Raw genomic sequence first — 26,548 nt, 5'->3', positions numbered from 1 at the left:
AGGAAGAAATGAGGTCAGATCAGTGCAGGTTTTTGCACTACTGACATAAAGTTTCTGCTGATTAAAAAAAGTATGTCGATATTTCTGAAATACATTTGCAAACAAATAACTTTGACAACTTGTGTTTTTTCATAAAAGAAAAAAGAAAAATCAGAGAGCAGAGCTGGTAAAACAGCTTAGCTCCGCAGGTTACAGGAGATCAGATGCCAAATACTTTTCATGACAGTCTTCGTTATTGCATAAATCTCCCCTTTTATCATTGATCAGTAAATCACTGCATATACATTCATCTAACCGTTATAATTTCATGAGTAAAGACTCTCAGATGACTGAATGGCGGTTTTAGTAAATGTTGAACTTTATTGTGATTTCTATTTTTAGAATCAATAGCACACATTTTGATTTCGTTTTGCAAGCTGCTGATTTCACACAGATCCACTGCCCAAACGTGCCTTTGAGTTTTTCATCATTTAACAAGAATAGGCTCAGGCAATCATTGTGGAATTAGGCTTTGGGAAGGTCTGGGGACAGGTATGATGGTGGTGGTTTTAAAGCACTGTGGCACAACAGCTTGACTCAGGGAGATGTTAAAGATGCCCGCTAGGACATCAGTCAGCTGGTCAGCACGGGCTCCGAGCACGCGTCCAGGTATATTGTCTGGTCCAGCAGCTTTGTGTGGGTTGACTTTAGTGAGTGTCCTTCTCACACTGGCCGTGGACAGGGACAGCACTTGGTTGTCTGGCAAGGGGGTGGCCCTCTATAGTCCGTCTTGCGTCCCATTTAAGCAAGTGCGTGTTCACACTGCCCCTGGATGTCCTGGCCTCTGAGGTTAAGGTGTACGGCTCCTGGTTGTCAACTGACCAATTTATCATGGCAAAGCCTGTGGTGGACAAAAGATAAGAGGCTGATTATAAAAATGATCCATGCACGCCTTATGACCTACAGCATGTACAGTTAACACAGCTAAATGGCTGTGAAATTGTAAAATTACTTTTGAAATAAAGCTATTCAAAGTCAATTAACTGTGACTATAATAATAGCAATGTTAGCCAGCAAACAAAACGTTAGCACTAATTAAAATAAGCTGCTAGGTGATGTTACTGTTTCAAGTTCTCTCATTGTTTGACATGTAGGGCAGATATTTTGGTGACACTGAGATCAGCCAGACACTAAACAGCAGTGTAATATCAACGCTAGATTAGATGTTTTCTAATCCGATAAAATGACATTATTCCTGTTTATAGAAGATGTTTGTCGTCTGTTTGTTTGACTGACAGGAAATAGTGGTTGGAAATTACTGTTGGTGTTACATGAGGGTAAAGAAGGGCTTTAAGCACCTGGGTAAAAACTGGACCCATGATGAAACACTACAACAAGTACAACATATTCTTCAGTTTTAATATGTGACCATACTGTGCAGACTGCTGATGAGTTACACGGTTACATTTCATTAATCATTGTTAAACTAAAGTGGTAAGCAGTTACTTTATCCTTTCACTTAAAATTTCCAGGAAAAACACTACCTTGGCTACTTTTGTGCTTACATTTGATCTATGCTGGGTCACTACTTTTGCACTATAATGCTGCTGCTGACACCTTGGTTCACACTGACAACTAGAAAAAAGCTGATAGGAAAAGAAGGATGGAAAATGCCTGGAATTTAGTTACACTTGCAAATACTGCTGCCTCCAAACTGCAAGCATCAATAAAATGTTACAGTATTGTTTTCTAGATCTGTGCATATATCCTTATTGGTAGTTTTCTCGAAATAGAAGATCTTCATTTAAAAAAAACCAAACTCTGATAACATTGCTGAAGCTAGCGCCCACCCCTACTGCACGTACTGCAAATATAAAACTGATATATACTTACATCATGAAGCAGTTGATGTCTGGTTTCCGACAAATACAGTAAAGAGGTGCGTTCTCCCCCTCCATACCAGTGTTCTCAGGCACTGGTACATGGTCAGTGTCAGACACTTCACTGTCCTACAACATACCACATAGGACCACATTAGAAATGACATGAATGTAGACATGCTAATTATACCTGGCTAAATGGATGCAGTAACAAAATGTTACTTAACTACTCTAGTTATTAGTTTCCAGATGTGTGCAGTTGCTCCAGTCTTACTGACAGTATACTGTTTCAAACACCAGTGCCAACATTTTATTTTTTAAATCTTAGTATGATTCTGCACCAAGACTTGTGGCCTGTTGCTCGGTAACTTATTGTCTGACTACATTAACTACAGTTCATAAACATCATTCATTTTCTCCTACTTATTTTATTCAGGTTGTATTCCAGCTGTCATAGGGCAAAAGTACACCCTGGACAGGTCGCCAGTCTGTTGGAGGGTTATTAGAGAGACTCGGACAACCACTCACACCAACAGCAACTAACCTAACCCCGCGCATGTCTTTGGAGTTCAACACCAGTCTGGCCGAATCACAGATAAGCAGGGTGTCTGTGCTGCAGAGCACAGCTGTGTCAGAGACTCTCGACATCAATGTAGCGTTAAGGATGCGGAGCGATGGGTGCACTAACACAATGTAAATATTAAAGTTCTCGCCATTGTCAATATGCTGTTGCGCCCTTGTTCGTATTATTGCAACCATATCTCTAGTCTAGCTTACCCTAAAAGTTTGGAGAGAATTGGTCTGTTAATAAACGCGATCGATTGTTTGGGACTGCTCTAGCCATCACGTCGCATAAACAACTCTACTTCCGGTGGGAAAACTAATTAAGGGTAAAGTCGCACTAATAACACCTACCACTCACGTTCATAAGCATACACTATGATCACTTCCGCGCAGTAACGTTGTAATAAATATAATCCCCGGTAAAGTCAATTAGCGAACACTACTGGCATGTAATGCCAATGGCGACCATTTCACAAACTGTAGAAAATGCTCAAAATGTTGTCGGCACCAAAAGTGAAGGGCTGACAGTTGTGTTTATATACGAACCGTAAGCGCTAATGTTGGTTAGCATCAGCTAAAGCGAGGAAGTTTGACACTTGCAGAGACAGTGAACGCAGAGAGAGCTTAAAAACGCATTGTGGGGTTTTTTTTTTTGTTTAGTCTTTGCTTCGTTGCGTTGATTTGGGATTTGATTTTTTTTTTTTTTTTGCATTAAGACGTTGCACACAAAATTACAGATATAACGGTGACTTAGCTGCTCGTTGGATAAACCCATGGACCTTAGAAAAGATCAACACTACTCGGATGTAAGCACCCGTGTATAACACAATAGGCAAAATTACGCTTGCTAACCTTTCCACATCACAGGCTTCACATTAAATAAACATTTTTTCAAATACTCACCATGATCTGAGACCGTTTAAATATTTTGTTACTCTGAAAATATGGCAGTATGAAGCTAAACCTTTAGCTTGACGGCTAAAGCAATGCTAAGATTTACACGGAAACGATCAGCGGACATCGTCAAAGTACTATTGGTCTACATTCTTCTTCTATGGTAGCAGACTGGGCAGAGTAACAGCCAACTTTAAACTGCGCCATCTGTTGGCACATATTACAGTAGAAAACATTATTGCGACAACACGTTTTTTGGGGAAAATAACAGAGATTGAAACTTTATTGATAATTTGTCCAAGTTGAAAAATGCCCTCCTCCAAAAATATCACGTGACAACCTCATTGCCTTACAGAATTATGACGTCACACACGTAGAATCTTATCACCATTCTTTCCTTTGATCCGTTGACCCTTAAAACCTATAAATAGGGGTGAAGAGCAACGACTTTTAGTCCGTTTCTCGCAGCCTTGATGTGTGCAGCATTGAACCGTTCGCCAGAAAAGCCTTTTGAAATATTTGGATCCTTTGCAGTTGTAACTGTATCCAGACCCAACATGTCTCAAACAAATCCAAAGGGACAAGAAGTTGACCCATACGCTCTTCCCTGGGATGAGCCACTAGACTCTTCCCTTTCCTCTCTTCCTTGGTGTGACCAAGTGGAACTAGAGGAAAAGCGTTTGGAAGAAATGGAGGATGAAGCGCTCAGAAACACAGAGAAGATTAAGTTCTTGATGGAGGAAAATGAGCGAAAGAGCGCTGAACTAAAAAAGTTGTCATACCAGCTTCAAGAAAAGGAAGCTATAATTGAGGAGAAACAACAAGATCTCCATGACATGGACAAAAAGAACCAGGAGCTCCAAGGAAAGCTTGATGAAGCCCTGCAACAAAATAAAAAACTTGTCCAAGAGAAGAAACAAGATGGCATGAAGAAGAGAGGGCTGCACAGCAATCTCCAAGAAATGGAGCTAATGTACAGTGTAGACAAAAAAAGGCTTGATCGCACACTGCAAGAAAATGAAAAGCTTCTCAAAGAGAAAAGGCAAAAGGAGTTAAAAGAGAAAGAAATGCATTCCAAGCTTCAGAGCATCAAGCAACACATTGAAAGCTTGCAAGGAAAGCTTGATCAAGCTCTGCGACAAAATAGAAAACTCCTCCAAGAGAAGATGCAAGACAGCACGAAGAAGAGAGGGCTGCACTCCAAGCTCCGAGACATGGAGCTAATGTACAGTGTAGACAAAAAAAGGCTTGATCGCACAGAGCAAGCAAATGAGAAGCTTCTCCAAGAGAAAAGGGAACAAGAAATCAAACAAAAAGAAATGGATTCCAATCTTCAGAGCATCAAGCAACAAAATGAAAGCTTGCAAGGAAAGCTTGATGAAGCTCTGCGACAGAATAAAGAAATCCTTCAAGAGAAAGAGCAGCTGGACAGAAAGCAGGGAGACATGGAGTGCCAACTCCAGCTCATGGAGGGAAACGACAGGATGCTGCAGGTAAAGTTCGAAGAGACACTGCACAAATATCAAGACCTGCTTCAAGAGAGAGAACAGCTGGTCAGTAAGCAGAGAGAAGAAAAACTTCTTCTCCAGGAGTTTGAGAAACAGGAGGCAACATCTAAAGTGCTGAAAGAAAGGTTGGAAGAAAAACAAGCTGAAATAGAAGAAGTGGAGAAAAAATGCAACAAGCTGCAGAAGCAAAACACCGAAACAATCGAGGAGCTGAAAATCCTCATCCTCGAGAAAAAGGTGCTCGTGGAAGAGCAGCTGAAGAAAAAGAAAAAACGCTTCTGCTTCTTCTGGAGGAAGAACACTCCTTCTTTCACTACTGCCAATGTCACCTCTTCTTCCCCCACCTCTGCTCCAGCTTAATTCCCCCCCTCCCCTTAACTACTAACACCTCTCCCATCTCCCTCCCCTCTTTTCACAATCACCCCCCAACCAGTCCCGACAGTTGACTGCCCCCTCTAGAGCCTGGTTCTGTCATAGGTTTCTTCCTTTAAAGGGAGTTTTTCCTATCCACTGTCGCCTAGTGCTTGCTCAGAGGGGATTGTTGGGGTTTTCTCTCCTCTCTCCCTTTACTTTCCATCCCACCCACCCCCACCTTTTCTTTTTTCTTAATAATTGAACAATAAAAACAATTGGCCGCTAATTAAATGTGTCAAATCAATGTCTTTATTCAAGAATACAAGAAATGGGTAATAGCTGCACGTGTGTTTGTGTGTGTGCATAATATGCATACTTTACGTGTTGGATCCAAATCCCACAAGGAATTAAATAAAACAAGAAGACAAACAAAAACAAATATTTCTCTCCCTTCCCAGGTCAGGAATCAGGATGAGGAAGAAATGAGGTCAGATCAGTGCAGGTTTTTGCACTACTGACATAAAGTTTCTGCTGATTAAAAAAAGTATGTCGATATTTCTGAAATACATTTGCAAACAAATAACTTTGACAACTTGTGTTTTTTCATAAAAGAAAAAAGAAAAATCAGAGAGCAGAGCTGGTAAAACAGCTTAGCTCCGCAGGTTACAGGAGATCAGATGCCAAATACTTTTCATGACAGTCTTCGTTATTGCATAAATCTCCCCTTTTATCATTGATCAGTAAATCACTGCATATACATTCATCTAACCGTTATAATTTCATGAGTAAAGACTCTCAGATGACTGAATGGCGGTTTTAGTAAATGTTGAACTTTATTGTGATTTCTATTTTTAGAATCAATAGCACACATTTTGATTTCGTTTTGCAAGCTGCTGATTTCACACAGATCCACTGCCCAAACGTGCCTTTGAGTTTTTCATCATTTAACAAGAATAGGCTCAGGCAATCATTGTGGAATTAGGCTTTGGGAAGGTCTGGGGACAGGTATGATGGTGGTGGTTTTAAAGCACTGTGGCACAACAGCTTGACTCAGGGAGATGTTAAAGATGCCCGCTAGGACATCAGTCAGCTGGTCAGCACGGGCTCCGAGCACGCGTCCAGGTATATTGTCTGGTCCAGCAGCTTTGTGTGGGTTGACTTTAGTGAGAGTCCTTCTCACACTGGCCGTGGACAGGGACAGCACTTGGTTGTCTGGCAAGGGGGTGGCCCTCTATAGTCCGTCTTGCGTCCCATTTAAGCAAGTGCGTGTTCACACTGCCCCTGGATGTCCTGGCCTCTGAGGTTAAGGTGTACGGCTCCTGGTTGTCAACTGACCAATTTATCATGGCAAAGCCTGTGGTGGACAAAAGATAAGAGGCTGATTATAAAAATGATCCATGCACGCCTTATGACCTACAGCATGTACAGTTAACACAGCTAAATGGCTGTGAAATTGTAAAATTACTTTTGAAATAAAGCTATTCAAAGTCAATTAACTGTGACTATAATAATAGCAATGTTAGCCAGCAAACAAAACGTTAGCACTAATTAAAATAAGCTGCTAGGTGATGTTACTGTTTCAAGTTCTCTCATTGTTTGACATGTAGGGCAGATATTTTGGTGACACTGAGATCAGCCAGACACTAAACAGCAGTGTAATATCAACGCTAGATTAGATGTTTTCTAATCCGATAAAATGACATTATTCCTGTTTATAGAAGATGTTTGTCGTCTGTTTGTTTGACTGACAGGAAATAGTGGTTGGAAATTACTGTTGGTGTTACATGAGGGTAAAGAAGGGCTTTAAGCACCTGGGTAAAAGCTGGACCCTAGACACCAACTACAGGCGCTCAATCCCACCTGCAGAGCGCCTGTCCGTCTGCCTGAGGTTAGTAAAACTATTTAATACGGTAGTCCTTTATTGATATCTGTGCTAATATGCTAATCCATCCAGTTATACACTGCTAACATGGATGTGCTATGCTAACAGTGAATGCTGTCGGTGTTTACTGAAAGCAAACTGTGGTACAGAGACGACTCTTTATAATATTTCTAGTGATACTCAGAAGGTCTCATCAAGTCCCGATTTAATTTGATTTACGCTATTATCAGTGTTTGCATGATAGCATGGCTGTGGTGTCACATCAATGTATGCGCTCGGTGTTTGCTGATATCAAACTGTAGCATTAGGACCACTGAGTTAACCTTTGTAGTGATACTCACTCCTTTTTATTTAGACCTGGTTTAATTCTGGGATAGTTGAATATTTGTATATAATCCCTGCAGCTGTCAGACTCTATAGCAGGGGTCACAGCCTTTATTAAAACAGAGTTAGATAAAACTGTGAACAGTTTGGTTCATCTCTAGTTACATGGTTCTATCTTGATAAGCTGTCTTATCACAGATTAATTTTTCAAAAATATTAATGATTTAAGCAAGGAAAGGGCTACATGTCAACATACATGTCAACATTTCTATTAATGTCTTACTTCATTCCTACCTGATTGACATGTTTAGGAATTATGAGTGATTGGCTCACTGTAGTTGTGAAAGTTGCTACCAATCAAATTATGATATGTTAAAGTTAAAACAAAACACAACTGTTTTAGATATTATCTAATATACATTTTCTAATTATCCTTATAATTACAAAAGGTTTTATGTAAGATTCATGTTTTGTGATTTAAATCTGACATCACAAAAGTATTTTGGAATTTGAATAATGTATTTTGTAACTGCAGTACACATAATACTGATTTTGAACAATTTTGTCCAGGTTCCTTGTCACCGGGGACTCCTTCACGACCAAGCGTTCAGTGTCATAGTCGGTGTGTCCACGGTGAGCCAGATCACCCCCCAGGCAGCGACGTCCATCTGGGACTGTCTAGTGGACGACTTCATGGCTGTGCCTTCACCTGGAGACTGGCGGTCCATCACAGAGGGATTCCAGGAGCGCTGGAACTTTCCTCTGTGCTGTGCAGCTCTGGATGGGAAGCACATCCAGACAAAGGCACCCCATATATCATATAGGAGACACACACATTGATATACACTAAATATTCATTTCATTTCTTTTTTGTGGTGCCCAAATTGATGCACCTGCTTGATTTTGTTTAAACAATTATTGCACACTTTCTGTAAATCCAGTAAACTTCTTTTCACTTCTCAAATATCACTGTGTGTGTCTCCTGTATGATATTTAACTGACATTTTTTATTGTAACAACCAACGATTTATACAGGAAAATAATGTCTATTAACAAGGTTGCCCAAACTTCTGCATCCCACTGTATCAGTATATTTTGTCATTAGTATAATATGAAATAAATTCTACATGTGTCAAGTCGTGTGCCAACATTTGCTGTGTAGTAGAACTGAGACATTAGTCATTATAAACATTTATTTGAAATAATATTAAAAGTCTCAAACAGAAAAACATTAAACATAAATATATAAAATATAAGAATTTACAGAGAGACAGGAATAAAAAGGACCAGCTGCTCTCCAGAGCAGGAACAAGGCTGAGGAGGAAATGCTCCATTGGAGACTGGTGTGGCCTCTTCAGGGACTCCACGATGGCCAGCTCCACCGCCGATGGACCGTCCTGGGACCCGTCCCTCATCTGCCTCGGAGCCGTCCTCCTCTGTGGGCCTGTAAAACAGCACAAAACACAAAGAAATGAGAAGGCTGCTACTAGATTTTAGTTTCAACATTGAAAAAAACAAAACAAACAATAACAGGATATAATCAGATTGGTTGTAGATATTTAGTAAAGGTGATCACAAGGGAATCCCACCGACTAAAAAGGTATCAGTGCTTGCTGTACATATCTGTGGGTGCAGCAGCAGGAGCTCAGGGACTGGGGATGCTCTGCTGCAGAATCAGTTGGTTCTATCAATACAGTATTAAATGTTAACAGGTTGGATATAATAATCGTAGAGTAGACAGTGGTCCCTCATTTATTGCAGGGGTTCTCAGAATAACTAGCCCCTGGTCACAGTTCTCACAATTGATTCTCAAAGTGCAAACCTTTGTAGATTGCAAAACGTAAAAGTATTATTATGGTTTGTCTTCATCTGCCCGCCACTTTCGTGCGCCTTTTTCCCCTCACGGTGCAGGTGTCTATTTCCGAATGAGGGTCGTAGTTATGGGTGTTTTTGTGCTGTTTTTTCTATTGGACGCGATGGTTATCAAAACCAAACGTGATAAATTTGGCAAGCGCAGGAGACACGGCACGGAGCAGATTTGTCAATCAGGCTGCAGAATGCAATGCTGTACTGTGCAATAAAAAATCAGCGAAAAAGCAAAGCAGTGACGGATGAACAGCGGGACCACTGTGTGCTGTTTATTAATAAACAATAAAATATATTCCTAAATGACAACATGCATAAAAGCAGAACGGTATTTGTACGTCAGTGGGAAAATAGCGGTGGCTTGCTAGCTTTTGTGCGGCTTCCCCGGGTCAGTGAAAACTTTCAAAAGAGAAATGAATGAACTTACCAGGTTGCCCGATCTCTTCACATATCTTCCTCCAAGCTCGGTCCTTTTTATTCCTGTCTCGGTACTGAAAGCAGCTGGTGTTGTACGGCTCCGGGTTGTTTGCTACCGCATTGATTAGCCTTCCCCTCCATTGAAGTATGAAAGGCTTTGGCTGGATCTGCCCCTTTGACCTAGGTAACAGCCACGTCACCAGGCTCCTGATTGGTTGTCGCGGCGCGATTTGACGCTGGAGTTCAGATTTTTCCAACTCGAGCGGTAGACGCAAAACGCGCGTATGCACAAAATGCAACACAAAAACTCACGCGCCTGGTTTTATTCGCAAGTCAAACGCGCCAGACGCGCTACACTGCCGCGCGTTTCACGCGTTTTGGCGTTTTGGCGACGCAAATCTGCTTCCGAATTTTCGCGGGACCCGCAATCGCGCGTCATCGCGCCTTTCCATTGACTTTACATGTAAACCTGACGCTCTATTCGCGTCCATCGCGTTCGGTGTGAACACACCGTTAGTGTTCCTAGAACCGGGCCTGTAAGTAATGGAGAAGTGAAAACGAGTAAAACAGTAAACAGTAAAAGTAAAACACAAAACAGCAAACAGCATAACAGTAAAAGAAGAACTGACTGCGTTACAGTTAGTGCGGGAGCAGCAGCTTTGCTCATGCGCGGTTCATTTGCAGTTTGGACGCATAGGTGTGAACATCTCCTGCAGCTGGGGGAGGACTATCCTCCGCCCGTGAGCGCTTTAGCACGGGTGAGGTGCCCACAGCCGCACCGCTGCTTGTTGAGAGTAAGAGCAACACGCCCTTTCACGTCAAAAAGTCGTCATAAATAAGTCTCCAATAACACCAGAAAAAGTCGCCAGATTTGTCGCTAGTCACTTTTTAGAAAAAAAAGTCGCTAAGGGGTCTGAAAACTCGCTAAATATAGCGACAAAGTCGCTAAGTTGGCAACACTGCGCACGCCAAGGGGCTGCGAGACATTTTTACAGCCGTATTTAGCACATGACTATGAAAGGCGGAAGAGGAAGTAGTTCCTTTGAATGTAGACAATCCGAATGTTATAGTTTCTTTCCACTGTGTTCCTGTTAATGATAAACTACAAATTTACTCTAAATTACTAAAATATTGATATTTTAATGTGAGAATCGATTCTAGAACATAAATGATCGATCCGCACATCACTACAAAATAACCAGCTTCACTCATTCCATTTCAAACAGGACAGTGGCAACAACAGTAGGCTATGGCCAATGTTAAGTTTTAGATTTTAAATAGGCTGTATACATTTCAGTGGGAGCAATAGGACAGTCAAATGTCGCTGATTTTACTTGTTAAGATTCAATATTGAGGAAGGGTACAAGAGGTGATCGAAGAATAACCACACCAATCCGTCCGGGTGAAGTCAAACGATGATTTTAATGAATACACGCGTGGGAAGACAACTCTGTACGCAGACAGGAAGTAGTCTTCGACTTAATCAAAGCATGAACAGATATTTTATAGCATCAGGGTTTGTTTACTGACGCCCCTTCATACGTCACAGACACATTTTATACATAGATCAAATCAAAACCACAACGACTTTTGACACAGTTTAAAAGAACAATTGTCTCCTATCTTCACAACAGGTGCTTCCTGTCACTGCCGGATGCTCGCAGCAGTTCTGCGACAAACTGCTCTTTGCAACATCAGCAAAACATGATTAAACTTTCACCTATAAATGATTCTCTAACTGAGTGTGTGTGTGTGTGCGTCTGTGTGCTAACCACAATTGCACCCTGTTTCACCTCGTGACTAGCTCCTGACCCCTCACCAGACAGAGAGACAGAAACCACTCTCGTATATGTAATAATCGAACTGAAACTATGGATATGACTTTTCACCCAGAAAACCATCTTCTATTTTCATGGCTTGGTACTTTCCGTTCTTATCTTAAAATGAATTGTTCCTCTTTCTTGCCGAGACAACAAGAAACGGTTCCTCTGAATAAATTTAACTCTATGTGTGTGTGTCACGACCTCACATGCTCTTTGTGTCACCTCTTCACCTACTGTCTGTGTCTCGTCCTCAAATGCTCTTTCTCAATTCACCTGTTGCACTTCTGACCTTTTACCAGACCAGAAGCTCACTGAGACTATGTGTATGTCTTCTACTAAATAAATGTTTTAATCAAGAACCTCTACTAAACATAATAACTGTGTGCATAAGCATCTTAAGGCCTTCTTAAAGCTATCTGTTACATTGTTAAAGCAATGATCATACTGTTGCTTAAAATAACTTCCTGCTTGTGCAAACTCTCTGCAAGCCTGTTTCCTGTCAGCCTGTGACTTTTAGCCTTTCTGAAAGACACACACTGTTCTACCCCTGAATCAAGAACCTCCAGATTTTATTATTAATGCAATGGTAATGATGACAATTATTTAACTATAGCAGTAAAATAATTTCCCTTCTCGACACTCCCACTCATGACCTCTGGAACACCAGAGGTCACAATACATTGTGTCCTCACGCAGACCCTTCTCTGGTGGTCTCGAACCTCGAGATCTCCAGGATCCTCGCCCCTCCTGTGGTCGCCGAGATCGATCTTCTGCAAAAGAAACAAAACACCTTTTCCTGCACCTCCCTAACTTATCCTATCTGGGACTCTTTAATCAAAAGCCTGATCCTAATTATCTTCTTAACTTATTGACTTGTATTTATATATATTCTTCAACGTTACTCATCACCTTAAAACTCTTTAAGCCCTGCTTTTACGTCCGGTTGCTCGCTCTATTTTTCCCTTATCTGATCATCAACATCCTGTGCACAAATTGTCGCTGCTGCAAGTTCCTCTACTCCAAAAGAAAACAACCACTTTAATCAATTAAGTTTAAGCATATAAGCAATTACTCCTGTATACATTTCATCATAGGTAAATGCTGCCTTGAAACAACTCCTATGTGTTAACTTCATTTAAACCTCACATTTCCTATGTTATAACCCGTTTTGGTATAGCCTTTTTATTTCATTTTGCTCCTTTTAATGTAACCATACCTTCTAATTCTAGTTTATCAGACTTAACCAAAATATATGCTTTCCTTCCTCTTTGGTCCTTCTTTAAGTTCAGTTAAAAGCTAAATGAATTTAAGGCCTTTTGCCTGGAATCAATACTGTCATGTGTGTTTCTTAACTCTGTGTCTGTAAGCGTGTGCAATCCTTCATGAACTCATATTATCCTCACAGTAGATTGGCTAATCATAGCGCTAGCCAAAGGCTCGTGACCCTCCAGAGACAAATTTGAGCCACAACTCCTTTAAAAGCACAAAATGCAATATGTATAAAAATCATTTCTACGTAGAAGCTCCCCCTTTATCCTAAAGATAAACCTATGTAATATCTGTATGTGTACGCCTACATTATAACCACTTCTTCTAAAGATCAAAAAATCAAACCTGTTCTCCTCCTTCAACCCTCACTAATTTTCCCTCTAAGATTTATTCACAGCTTTGAAAAACTGGCATTGTACCTTCTAAACAGGATTCAGTTCTGTCATGGTCCTGGGCCATGTTGGCCCAGTATTCTTGGTTCCTTGTATTTTCGCTCCTTATTTAGGCCAGGTTTTCTGAGGTGTCCTATTGTGGTGTTCCCTAAGTGTTTTTCCTTTGTGACTCTTACCCCCTTGTGCCCCTCTGTGTATTTATGAGCTCTCGTCTCTCTTTGTGTTTATTCCATGTTTCCCCCAGCCTGTTATGTCTGTGTTCTCCCCGTACTTTCTCCCTATGTTCTCTGGGTGTATTTCCCCGGACCTCCCTGCATCCTCGTTTCTGGTTTGTGTTATTAGCTTACCCAGTTTAGGTTTCCGGTTTCTTGTTTTTCCACCAGTGCTGTTTTATGCCCACCGTTGTAAATAAATATTCACCTGCACCAGAGCTGCCGCCTTTTGGGTCCTTTTCTACAACTCCACACGGCTTGCCTCGCAAATCGTGACCAGTTCACTTTTAATCCTTTAACCTTAACTTAAAAATAACAGTTTCAGTTTTACCATATCCAACTGATCAAAAACCCAAAAGGTCCTAAAATGATCCTAAATTATTAAACAATTAAATTATTAAACCCTAAACCCCCCTTTATCTTGATACATTTCATGTGTCAAGATACTATACAAAACTTAAAATGCTCAGTTTTCCCCACTCATGATCCAATGTATGTCATAAAAATAAACTTAAAACAGAACAGTTATCAGTCATGTGTTTCTACAATTAATGGTGACTGAGTCACATCAAAAATATTTCCCCTTTAGCATTTGGCCTTCTCCCAACAATATACTATAATCCCATAATCTAACCCCAGTCAACAAAACAAAACAGAAATTTTCTCTGGTAAAAACAAATTGTTTGTCCACATTAATTCATCCTCACTCACATTCAGTCACACCTTCACTCAAATGCAGTCACACCATGTATTTGCTGATAGTCGAGCTTCCCGCACGATCAGATACTCCACCCTCAGCAAAATGAGCTCAGTCATTTTTTATTTTCCATAGGAAAATATTTCTTTATGCTTTTGGACTGGATTGACTCGCATAAAATCCTTTTTACAGGGACTTACGACCTTGATCAGTCCCCACAGGTAGCTCTCCTCAGCCAATTGTAATCTGGAAAGCCGCCTTATATTTGCTCCTCCCGATGATTTTCAGCGCCGTTATTCACTGTTGCAGGCCTGCTTAAAACAGAAATGAAAAATAGAGCTGATTGTTAGCTCATAAAAACAAAACTAAGTCACCTGACAGGTTTTCTTTAAGTGCACTGTTACAAAATAATGGGCCCTTCCCAGACATGTCCATGTTTCCTAAAACTCCCTCTATTAAAAACAAAAATAACAACAACAACCTAACTGACAGAATCAACCCATCACCACAACAACCTTAAACACACAAGTCTTGCCACCACATAATTTCACCTCCTCAATACACCAAAAGTCTCATTAAAACCACACAATTTGCACACAAAAATCACCCCCTTATGCTCTGTAACATACTTCAATTCAGCATAAAACATAACACCCTTACAACAACATATCACTAAACTATAAATTTCCTACCCAAATCTGCACTTCTCTTGTCTGCCATGCTTCCTCTCCTGAAAGTCACTTCCCCAGTCACACACATACAGGAAGCTCCTACGTCACCACTCACTCCAACTAATTTGCATACTGAGTCATCTCTCAATGAGTTGCTGTAACAACAGAAACATATGTTTAAACATCACCAACTCATTAAATCATTTTATTTCTTCCAACAGTGATCACTAGTGTTGATCACTCAGTACGAGAGCACTCCTAAGTCACTCTTTTTAAAACTACTTTAATCCCTTTTTCGTTTTCATAACTCCCTTTGTCATATGGCTTATTCTATTCCTCAATTACAAACTCAAATGTATTTTATTAAACATTCACACCATTGTATCATTCATACAAAATAGCAAGCTGTTCTTCATTGCCTATGTTTGTGTTCTTAGCCAGGTTTAATCAGTGTCTATGCATTAAACTCCATGAGCTTGTCTTGTCTTTATAAGGTTAATGCATTTTCTGTTTGTGTGTGTGAATTTGCATATGTTGCTTTTGCAGTGTGTCAGACTCCTTCATAATTTTGCCTTTAAACAGTCAATTTTCTCCTCCCCAAATTTACTAACCCAAATTCTGATTTCCTACCTTAAATAGCAGCATTCCTTGTCCTCAGCCAGAAGGTAGGGCTCCACTTGCCACTTTCCACCTCCACCCTAGCCCAGCGGCCTTACCCGTCAGGTCCCGTCTTCTTACTGAAGCCGAGAGTAATCGTGACTGTGCCTGCCTTAGGTTGTCCCAGGGTTTCGAGGTGGGATCTTACCCGTCATGGGCTATCCAGCCTTCCATACTCGCCTGATACGGGGCCCAAGTGGGCAGGGGAGGGAACACACTGGCTCTGGGAATTAAAGGAGTGTAAGCTGCTTCCTTCATTGCATAAACTATCTCACTTCTGACTCCTTCCTAGAATAATTTCACCTATGGCACTTTGTGTATGTGTGTTTTCTATTCATTAATGTAATTGTCAGTTATTTTCTCTCTTCATTTTACTTTATTTATCTGTTTGTTTGTAACGTTCTACTTTAGTTCTATTAAACCTTGATGTAAAAACAATACTCCCTTATTTCACGCACACACTCTGCCTTTTGCCTACACACACACTTCTCTCTCAGACTTCCTCTGTTCACACATCACCTTATATGGGCATGCAAACTTCCTGTCACCCACACCATTTCCTGTTACACACACACCGCACGCAGCTGCTCAGAGCAGCTCAAACTGCTTTGCTGTTTCTCCAGGCTAATCAAACTTATTTTGTATTTACAATCTACAAACCCTCTGTAATTCTACTAACTTTTGACCTAAAATGTAGCATCATTCACACAATGATTTCATAATCCTCTCACACACACCTTTTAAATAAACTAAACTCTTATAACATCACTCATGCCTCTCTCAAATTAAAAACACTTTCAAACTTTAAAACGTCCTACTTTACATCACCCAAGAAATACCTCTCACACCTTTATTCATCATGTCAAAGCTTCTAGTCACCACATTCACACTTAAACAGTGACTAGAGTTAAGGAATATAACTCAACACACTTTCCTAAGAGTATTTTAGACATGCTTGTCATAATCAAAAAGAGCAAGTAAAAAACAAACAAACAAAAAATTGAAACCTCCATTAATTCTCACCGCACACACAAGAAATTGAAAAAATAAAACCCACCAGCAACTAATGCTGGAGAACAGTTACTACTGAAAGTGATGTGTTAGTCTTAAGTATATACAGTGTACTCAATATATTTATATATCTACATCCAAACTCAGTCAATTACTATACATCCACTACGGCAACTCAAAACTTTATTTATAGTCCTCTAATAAACATAAATGGCATTTGAAACACACACTCAACAATGTTTGCAGCAGTATTTGTAAAACCAACTGTGGCTTAAACAGTTCACTGCTTACTCATTTGCATTTTCACTCACACACACACCGTCTAAAAATAGCTCCAGCATTGCCTCAGACTCCTTTCACACAGAGATCTCTTATTACAAAGACGTCTTATATTTACAACTACTGTCAGATCTGTCAGCTTTAGCGCCTACACAATTTTAGACAAATTTAAAATAACCGCCCAGCGGATAAACTCCCTGAGTTTTTTGCGACCAATTAACCAGTATCAAGACTTTAACTATTTCTGGCCTCATTTCTAAAATCCCTAACTCAATTTAAAAGCGTCAACCAACCCAAACTTTTTGAAGTTTTAGGTTAAAGTTACACGCCCGAAGTCCACTTCTGCTGGCCAAAAAAGCGCAGATACCGTTGCAAACGGTAAGGAGACTCTAACTCCTAGCTTAATTCCAGGATGCCCTGTACCCCACAGTTAAACCACACTGAACTATCCCTCTTCGCCGAGAGGTCAATGTCGCGCGTCCACGACAAGGAGGGAGCGTAACCTCCGGGCTCTGCGCTTCCTAGCAGACTCGAACTGCCGTTCTAGAATAATTTATAATACTTTGAAACAACAATCAACACCCGAAACAAGTGTATAACTGAGGCAGATCGACCCTGATGGACAATGGGGACTCTAACCCACAAAATGACCAACCAAGGTCTGACCTAATGACCAACCGGGACTTTAACCCACAAAATGACCAAATACCCTACCAAACTACTTGAGACTCTAACTCAATTTCTTTGGGACTTCAACCCAGTATTTAAACTTTTCCTGGCAGACTCTAACTGCTTTAGCAGACTTTACTGCTTTAGCAGACTTTACTGCTTCCATTTCTTCATTCTTCTTAGCAGAACTCTAACTGCTTCAACTCATGAGATTTTTCATCAAAATCAAAACAGACATCCACCAGTAACTTCAGTGAGTAGACTTAAATTTTATCATATCCAATTTGGCACACTTTGGAAATAATTCAACAGGTAGTGCCTTACCTTTTGGATAAGCCGGCTTATGTCCACTCACTTAGACCACTGGAATTCATGTCTGCCCGTCAGACCACCTAAGACCCCGGATTTCTCCGTCTAAACCTCCAACTCTCCCTCCTCAATAACCGGACGAAGCCCCCAAATGTTAAGATTCAATATTGAGGAAGGGTACAAGAGGTGATCGAAGAATAACCACACCAATCCGTCCGGGTGAAGTCAAACGATGATTTTAATGAATACACGCGTGGGAAGACAACTCTGTACGCAGACAGGAAGTAGTCTTCGACTTAATCAAAGCATGAACAGATATTTTATAGCATCAGGGTTTGTTTACTGACGCCCCTTCATACGTCACAGACACATTTTATACATAGATCAAATCAAAACCACAACGACTTTTGACACAGTTTAAAAGAACAATTGTCTCCTATCTTCACAACAGGTGCTTCCTGTCACTGCCGGATGCTCGCAGCAGTTCTGCGACAAACTGCTCTTTGCAACATCAGCAAAACATGATTAAACTTTCACCTATAAATGATTCTCTAACTGAGTGTGTGTGTGTGTGCGTCTGTGTGCTAACCACAATTGCACCCTGTTTCACCTCGTGACTAGCTCCTGACCCCTCACCAGACAGAGAGACAGAAACCACTCTCGTATATGTAATAATCGAACTGAAACTATGGATATGACTTTTCACCCAGAAAACCATCTTCTATTTTCATGGCTTGGTACTTTCCGTTCTTATCTTAAAATGAATTGTTCCTCTTTCTTGCCGAGACAACAAGAAACGGTTCCTCTGAATAAATTTAACTCTATGTGTGTGTGTCACGACCTCACATGCTCTTTGTGTCACCTCTTCACCTACTGTCTGTGTCTCGTCCTCAAATGCTCTTTCTCAATTCACCTGTTGCACTTCTGACCTTTTACCAGACCAGAAGCTCACTGAGACTATGTGTATGTCTTCTACTAAATAAATGTTTTAATCAAGAACCTCTACTAAACATAATAACTGTGTGCATAAGCATCTTAAGGCCTTCTTAAAGCTATCTGTTACATTGTTAAAGCAATGATCATACTGTTGCTTAAAATAACTTCCTGCTTGTGCAAACTCTCTGCAAGCCTGTTTCCTGTCAGCCTGTGACTTTTAGCCTTTCTGAAAGACACACACTGTTCTACCCCTGAATCAAGAACCTCCAGATTTTATTATTAATGCAATGGTAATGATGACAATTATTTAACTATAGCAGTAAAATAATTTCCCTTCTCGACATACTACAGAGTGGGACGGATTGTAGGGTAGCTAACATTGTCGCAAAACACGTTTTCAACACTGCAGGTTACCTGGGTGTAATGTTTTTCAGCTAAAAAGAAACATGGTCTGACTCCTACCTAACTATATAAAGAGTAACTGAAGGTTAAATGCAGTTAACATGTCCTGTTTTAAGCCAGGCACTCACACCTCCGCTCCGCTGTGTCTCAGCCACCATTGCTCTGGCAGCAACGGCACTAGAGCCAGAGCAGGGGAGAGGCGAGCTGGAACAAACCATTTTGGGAGAGAGGGGGGGGGGTGGTATCTATACTTTTGTTGTTAAAATGTTACGTCTCAACCAAGTACTGTATGCTTTTTATATTTTTAGTAGTGTGTCACACAAACAGCAAATATTATCAAAAAAAGTAAGAAATCTTTGGGGGTGCTTTGATTCATTTTGGCACCCCCCAAAATGGGCTAAAATCGCCCCAGCTACCAACTATACTTATGTGTTTCCTCAGTGGCTTTAGATGGTCAGATTCTGTGTTTTTACATACATAGGCTGTGTCCCAATTAAGAGACTGCACGCTTGAAGTACGCGCACTACACGTACTACGTACGGTGCGTACTATAAGTACGAGAAGTGCGGAAGTGAGAGGCTTGTGATATGGGACGGTATACGCTTCGTCGCGCTGTTCAGGTTGCCTAGCAACCATGATACTAACCGCGAGACACATTACATACAGCTTTGTTTGACAGAAATGAAGGAGAAAAATGTTTTGTTGGTCATTCATTTTTGTCATGACATCACTTTAGTTGAGTATCTGAGGCTGAGACCACGGGACTGTAAAACATGACTGTTGGGCTTCATTTCTGTGCTGAACAGTCATATAAGATTAGTTAGTAAATAACAATTAGTTAATGTTGTTCATGAGACTACATTGCCACAGTGAGTTGACTTTAAATATAATATGGCCAATATTATAGTATTGTCAGATTATTAGAGAGAGAGAGAGAGAGAGAGAGAACTTTGGAATTTGTATGTGCTTCGCAGTTATTTATTCACTTCACATAAAATGTAATAAATAAACTAAAATACAAAAACCAACTATTTACATTTCAACTTTTAACTATTTAAATTTTCAGCTTTCTCCTTTTAAACAAATTTAAAGTGAAACAACACAAAACACTGCAATGCAGAGTGAAGCGGGGGGAAAAAAGTGTGTGTGTGTGAGTGAGTAAAAGAAAAAAAAAAAAAAAAAAAAGCACCGCTCCCAATAAGGAGTCGGCTCGCGTTGTGCACTTCAAAGAGCCAGCTGATGGGTCTGTCTAGCACAGCCCCTCAGACCATTCTATTACAACAGCAAAAGCAAGACACAAGTCACCAGAGCTCTTTGTGTTACTCGTGCACGAGGGAGAAAACAGTGACAGCGCCGTTCCTTCGCTTGACCCGAGTTGCTCTCGTCTGCTCCCTCATAATACTGGTCTTTATTGAGTTTACATGAATATGCATAAGTTCATTAACATATGACGTCTTACATAGATATACATGTAACCAAAGAGTACCGTCTGTGTGTGTGTGTGTGTGTGTGTGTGTGTGTGTGTGTGTGTGTGTGTGTGTGTGTGTGTGTGTGTGTTTCAAGATGTGACCCCATAAACGACTTCCCTAAACCTGCTGGCCTGGAAGTCCAGCAGTTGATCTAAACAAAAGGCACTTATACTAAAACAGACAGATGTGTTTATCAAACCATAAAACAATAAAATAAGGTACGACCTCTCTCATGACCCCAGGATCTGTGTGTGCATGCCAGTACACTCTGGAAGGCACACAGTCTTTACAGACTGCTAAGGATCAAACCTCTATCATTATGCGATTATAAAACTAAGCATATGAGTAAATATTTCTAAGCATAAATGACAATCATTAATATAAACCTGACACCGGCTCTAAGAGCCATTTCGTTCATGACCGACACATCACTAAGGGAAATGAACAAGAAGCTCAAAAACTAATGGCATGAAAATTATTTACCAGAACAGCTGTAAATAATCCCCCAAACTAAAAATTCTAATAATAAACAAAGGCTCAGAAGCCTGGAACCATGACAGCAAAACTTAATAAAGGATTGTTTAACTTGGCTTGGTTACACAGATATGTGATTACCTGAAGAATAGTTTAAAAAGAACACACGCAAACACACACATATGGAATAAGTGCAATAGTTGACTCACCAACCCACAGAAGGAGAAGGAGGAACAGATGAGCCATTGCTGTCATTCAGCTTGCAGTGAATGCTGTGCTGGGACCTTTTTAAACCTCTTCTCACTGTGCTGGTGGCCATGGAGCCACCAATCACAGAGAATAATTTTATCAACAAACCCCCATTGGCTGGAACGGTCTTCATGCAAATATACAATCTTTTTTTTTTTTTATTAAGAAAAATGTTTTGCTTCTCATTAATTTCTTTTTCTTCCATGTACTGACAAAGGGAAAGACCCTACAGTATAAGGAGAAGTTATTTTTTTAATACAATTTGACCACAGCTGGACTGGCCATCAGGTGTACAGGGTGCACTGAAAAAGAGAACGTGTTGGATTTACTTAATTCAGTACTGTACATTGGTTGCACACAATTTTTTTGCTTTGGGTGAAACGTAAACAACTGTGTTATATCGAAACAACTTATTCATATTCATAAACCTGTGCATTTTGGGTTTATAAAACGTGATTGAAACATGTTTAGATGAAGCAAGTTAAGCTCTTGGAATATTTCAATCATTCACAATTTTGTCATTTTATTCCAACACTAATTCAGTAACTTTTACCCAATTCTACTTGGTCACTTAAACACTGCATGTTGTCTTCATATTACATAATATTCAGCAAAGTCTAGATTTTGGTTAACATACAAAATTCAATGGATTTACAGGTTGCAGGAGGGCTGGGGCATAACGCAGAAGTTATAGGGTACACCCTGGTTAGGGTGCCAGTCTATCACATAAGCTGTGTCCCAAAACGTCGGCTGCATCCTCCGGAGGCCGCATTTGAAGGCCGATTGCGTCACAGCCAGTAGTGATGGGTCGGTCGCGAACGAAATGGCTCTTAGAGCCAGGTCTTTGACGTGAACCTACCTCTCTCTCTTGCACTTTTTTTCCGCTTCACTCCGCACGCGAGCCTTGTGCTTTACGCCAGGGCTCTAGAGTGCAACCAAATTTTTCAGTGGTGCGCCTAAAAAAAAATATATTTTTTCGGGTAACAAAAAAAAAAAAAAAAAAACAATCTCTGCAACTCTCCGTGTGGTCAACAACAGACACACATTATGCCCCTATCGTGGACTAAACCAATCAGAGATAGTCAGGGGCGGGACCTCTCTGATTGGCCGTGGTCCAGTTGAAAGTGCAGGTGGAAGAGAGAGAGGTGAGTAGCTTGAATAAAGCGATATCAATTCATTAACGGATTCCACACAAAGACGTAAACACAGAGCGGACCCGACGCATCAGAATCAGCTTAGTCTTTCTCGGCTTTCTCACCCCACGGCCTGAACACGGACATGCTGTCGGAGCTTAGCGATTCTGATGCTTTGGGTCCACTCTGTGTTTACATCTTGTTTGCGCTAGAATAAAATACAAACAAACACTGAAACTAATGAAAAATTACACATGATATATGAACTGTGGAAACTAACTGAACAATAAAACTCAGAATAAACAAATGAAAACATTATATGAAAGGTATAAACTGATTTGCATCTTATTGATTTGCAGGCTCACTTTGCTCCAGGACTTGACGACTGGCCCAACCCGTACAGTCTTTGTCTCTTAATACCGAATGTTGAAAACTGATACTCATGGACACCTTATTTCAGTCTCTTTACTTTGCATAACAGACCCAAAGCATTACATTAACATGATGTTGTCTAGTGGACCAGCACGTCCATTACATGTTTTGCCGTTATTGCTGTTTGCCGACTTATTCATCTTAGAGCAGTTTGTGTGTGTTTAATAACTCCACAACATTAATAGATGATTCCTTTGCTCTAAACTGAAGATTTGTTTATTTTGGGTTTTGCACATTTTGTTTCTGAATAATTGTTTGATTTGTAAATTCTTATTTCTGTGTTATGTAGAGAAATGACACTCTACATATTTGAAAACACAGACTTTGACCATCTGCATCCACTGAGGAAACACAGCACTACGATCGGGGCGATCGTAGCTCAAGAGTTAGGAGTTCGCCTTGTAATCGAAAGGTTGCCGGTTCGAGCCCCGGCTTGGACAGTCTCGGTCGTTGTGTCCTTGGGCAAGACACTTCACCCGTTGCCTACTGGTGGTGGTCAGAGGGCCTGGTGGCGCCAGTGTCCGGCAGCCTCGCCTCTGTCAGTGCGCCCCAGGGTGGCTGTGGCTACAATGTAGCTGCCATCACCAGTGTGTGAATGGGTGGATGACTGGATATGTAAAGTGCTTTGGGGTCCTTAGGGACTAGAAAAGCACTATACAAATACAGGCCATTTACCATTTCACTACAAGCACAAAAGTAGATTTGGTGGAAATTTCAAACAGGACTGCCTCATAGTGTGTGACTGTGTTGACTATAGCTAAGGACATTAGTGCTAAGTCATGATTTTCTCAGGATGTTGCTGCTCGCTGACTTCAGCTTACAACAAATTCCACTTCTGCTCACCCAGCATTTGTTTCATGTAAAGTACATTTATGCTTTTGATCTGTATTTAATGTTTTTAATTGAATGTCCTCCTGTGTGGATGTGGTCCACTGATCCACATCCACACATGGCAAATCTGTGAGGAACAGAGACGGTCAGCCACCAGTCAGTCAGAAGTTTTTCTCTTTGACGAAAAAGAAAATCAGTTGATTTCAACATGCCACAGAAGACACTCCATCACACTAATGCAGGGACATCAGTCCTCTGAGATCTGAGAGGAGACTGTTTGTATGAAGTAAACCATGAGAAACAAAGTTTATCTGGACATACTGACATACAAAAAGCTTAACAAACACCACAAACTGACAACTGACCACAGAGCATATAATTAAAGTCTTTTTGTTGGCTCTGTTGGGCATTTATAAAGAGACCATGCCTGGTAAGATAACGCAACATTTATGCAGCACTGTTAGCGAAGCCATGCTGAAACCAAACCCAAATTTCATTGCAAAGTGTTTATGACAAAGGATTTAGCTGATGCTGCGGGCAATAGGCTGTTTACCCTTAACTTGAACTTTTACAGCCCTATGCCCCTAGTAGGTCTCTGAGGTCGAGTAGTCAGGGCCTACTTGTCATTCAGTATACAAGACTGAAAACTAGGGGCGATAGAGCTTTTGCTACTGTGGCCGCCAGACTGTGGAATTCCCTTCCTCAGGACTTACGATCCGCTGATTCATTGATTACTTTTAAAAAATAGCTAAAAACACATCTTTTTAAAATTGCTTTTTGCTAACTTTTTTTTTTTTTTTTTTTTATAATCTGTTATATCTTGTAAAGCACTTTGTGATTTCTATCTAGAAATGTGCTATATAAATAAAATTTTACTTACTTACTAACCAAAGTGAGAGGAGGTTTAGCTCTTTATCTCACACCTCATCGTCCTTATGACTGCTCCATTGACTCGCTTACTGGTCCTCCTTCACCTTCCAGTAATCAGTATAATTTTTAAACCCAAATGGGTTGTTTCGGTTATTTGAAAATAGCATTTTCAGCAAACGCACCAGAAGTCTTTCAGGCCCTGGTCAATGACATCCTTTGTGACTTCATCATCCACATTTTCTTTATTTCAACAATATTCTTAACTTCTCCCAGTTGTCTTATACCTGTCAAGTCCTTCTCAAATGTCTCGTAGAAAAAAACATCTCAATTTAAAAGGTGAGAAATGTGAATTTCATGTTGATTCAGTGTCATTCCTGGGCTTTATAGTTGAAAAAGGTCATTTAAAAGCACACTCAGTCAAAGTGGTTGAATGGCCAGTTCCCTCAAACAGGAAGCAGCTTCAACAATTGCTGTTTTGCTGACTTTTACTACCTTTTATGATTTCAGGAAAATAGCTCTATTGTTATCAAATTCAAATTTTATTTGTCACACACACACACACACACACACACACACACACACACACACACACACACACACACACACACACACACACACACACACACACACACAGTATGACAAGAGGTGAAATGCTTGTAGCTGTGCAATGCCCGACCATTAAATGACAGTGGTTTTACAGTATTTACAATTTACAGGTTATTACAAGATTTACAGATTTAACTTAGAAATGTGCAAATAGCAGAAAGATTATAAATTATAGGAAGTGTGCATGAAGAAAAACCAGAGTGCGTGTGGTGATGTGATGTGTGTGAGAGTCCAGTCTTATAGTGACGTGTGTGGGAGAGTCCAGTCCTACACCTGGTTCAGGGCCCGAATAGCCTGGGGGAAGAAGCTCCTCCTCATTCTCTCTGTTTTGGCCTTAAGGGAGCGGAAGCGCTTCCCAGACCTCAACAGTGAGAAGAGTCCATTGTTGGGATGGGAGAGGTCCATCATAATCTTCCTAGCTTTGGTCTTGCACCGCTTGGTGTAGATGGACAGCAGGTCAGGGAGCTCTGATTGAATGATGCGTTCGGCCAAGCGCACCACTCTTTGCAGATCTCGTCTGTCCTGCTTGGTGCTGTTCCTAAACCAGGTGCAGATGTTTCCCGTCAGGACGCTCTCGATGGTGCAGGAGTAAAAGTTCTTGAGCACGTTCAGTGGCAGATGGAAGTCTCTAAGTCTTCTGAGGAAGAAGAGAAGCTGACGGGCTTTCTTAACCAGGGTGTTGATGTGACAGGACCATGACAGGTTCTGAGTGATGTGGACATCCAGGTATCGGAAACTGTCCACTCTCTCCACTGGCGTGCCACTGATGAGGGGCTTGTAATTCCTCGCCTTATATTTCCTCCTGTAGTGTCAGTACACTGATTAGGGCTTATACAGAGTCAGACTGATACACACGGTAGCTTGTATCAGTGTGTACACAAAGCTTAAGAGTGTTCAGTCTATAACGGAATTGTTTGTTGGGCAGAAACCAGAGCGTGACGAGTGGGGCAGTGGGCTGGAGGCCATGCAGTGTGCTCTGCAGCTGGAGAAGAAAGTCAACCAGGCTCTGCTGGACCTGCACAAGCTGGCTTCTCAGCATTATGACCCTCATGTAAGCGGGAGTAGGGGGGAAGAGTTTGGGGTTAAAGACTGAACTAGTTCATGCAGTATATGTTTGACAAATCATCAAATGTTAACTATAATTTGTGTGCGTTTTCCCAGCTGTGTGACTTCCTGGAGAGCCACTACCTGGATGAGCAGGTGAAGTCCATCAAGAAGCTGGGTGACCACATCACTAACCTCACCCGCATGGATGCCCACACAAACAAGATGGCAGAGTACCTGTTTGACAAGCAAGTCTGGGTGACAAGAGCTAAATACTGAGACCTAGAAGTGAGCCTGGAGTCAAAATTATAACAACACAGGCTTTGAAGTAAACTCACTTCTGCTCCACCTGTTTCACTGAGAACGATTTCTTTCCTGACTTAAAGGTGGCGTCAGTTCTTGTATGTTGTGGTGTTTTTGTGTGAAATGTCACATGGAGGGATGG

General features: G+C 40.9%; 1 protein-coding gene and 2 long non-coding RNA genes across 3 annotated transcripts; 2 read left to right on the top strand and 1 right to left on the bottom strand.

Annotated features, from left to right (window-relative positions):
* Positions 1 to 334: 334 nt before the first annotated feature.
* LOC112436391 (uncharacterized) lies at positions 335 to 3,502 on the bottom strand. Its single transcript, XR_003025059.2, has 3 exons — positions 3,327 to 3,502; positions 1,873 to 1,988; positions 335 to 880 (listed from the first exon to the last, which is right to left on the bottom strand). It is a non-coding gene; the product is annotated as an uncharacterized LOC112436391 (long non-coding RNA).
* Positions 3,503 to 6,929: 3,427 nt separating this feature from the next.
* LOC143413536 (uncharacterized) lies at positions 6,930 to 8,521 on the top strand. The gene is made up of 2 exons (XR_013094138.1): positions 6,930 to 7,067; positions 7,956 to 8,521. It is a non-coding gene; the product is annotated as an uncharacterized LOC143413536 (long non-coding RNA).
* A 1,797-nt stretch (positions 8,522 to 10,318) lies between these two features.
* LOC143413535 (ferritin, middle subunit-like) lies at positions 10,319 to 26,397 on the top strand. The gene is made up of 3 exons (XM_076876755.1): positions 10,319 to 10,462; positions 25,985 to 26,110; positions 26,221 to 26,397. Exons 1-3 carry the CDS (start codon positions 10,334 to 10,336, stop codon positions 26,380 to 26,382), a joined length of 417 nt encoding a protein of 138 aa, XP_076732870.1. The 5' UTR covers positions 10,319 to 10,333; the 3' UTR covers positions 26,383 to 26,397.
* The last annotated feature ends 151 nt before the right edge of the window (positions 26,398 to 26,548 follow it).

The sequence above is a fragment of the Maylandia zebra genome, linkage group LG18 (genome assembly GCF_041146795.1).
Source record: "Maylandia zebra isolate NMK-2024a linkage group LG18, Mzebra_GT3a, whole genome shotgun sequence".
Taxonomy (NCBI): Eukaryota; Metazoa; Chordata; class Actinopteri; order Cichliformes; family Cichlidae; genus Maylandia; species Maylandia zebra.
Note: the sequence above shows the minus strand (reverse complement) of the source record. Positions and strands in the feature narration are given on the sequence as shown.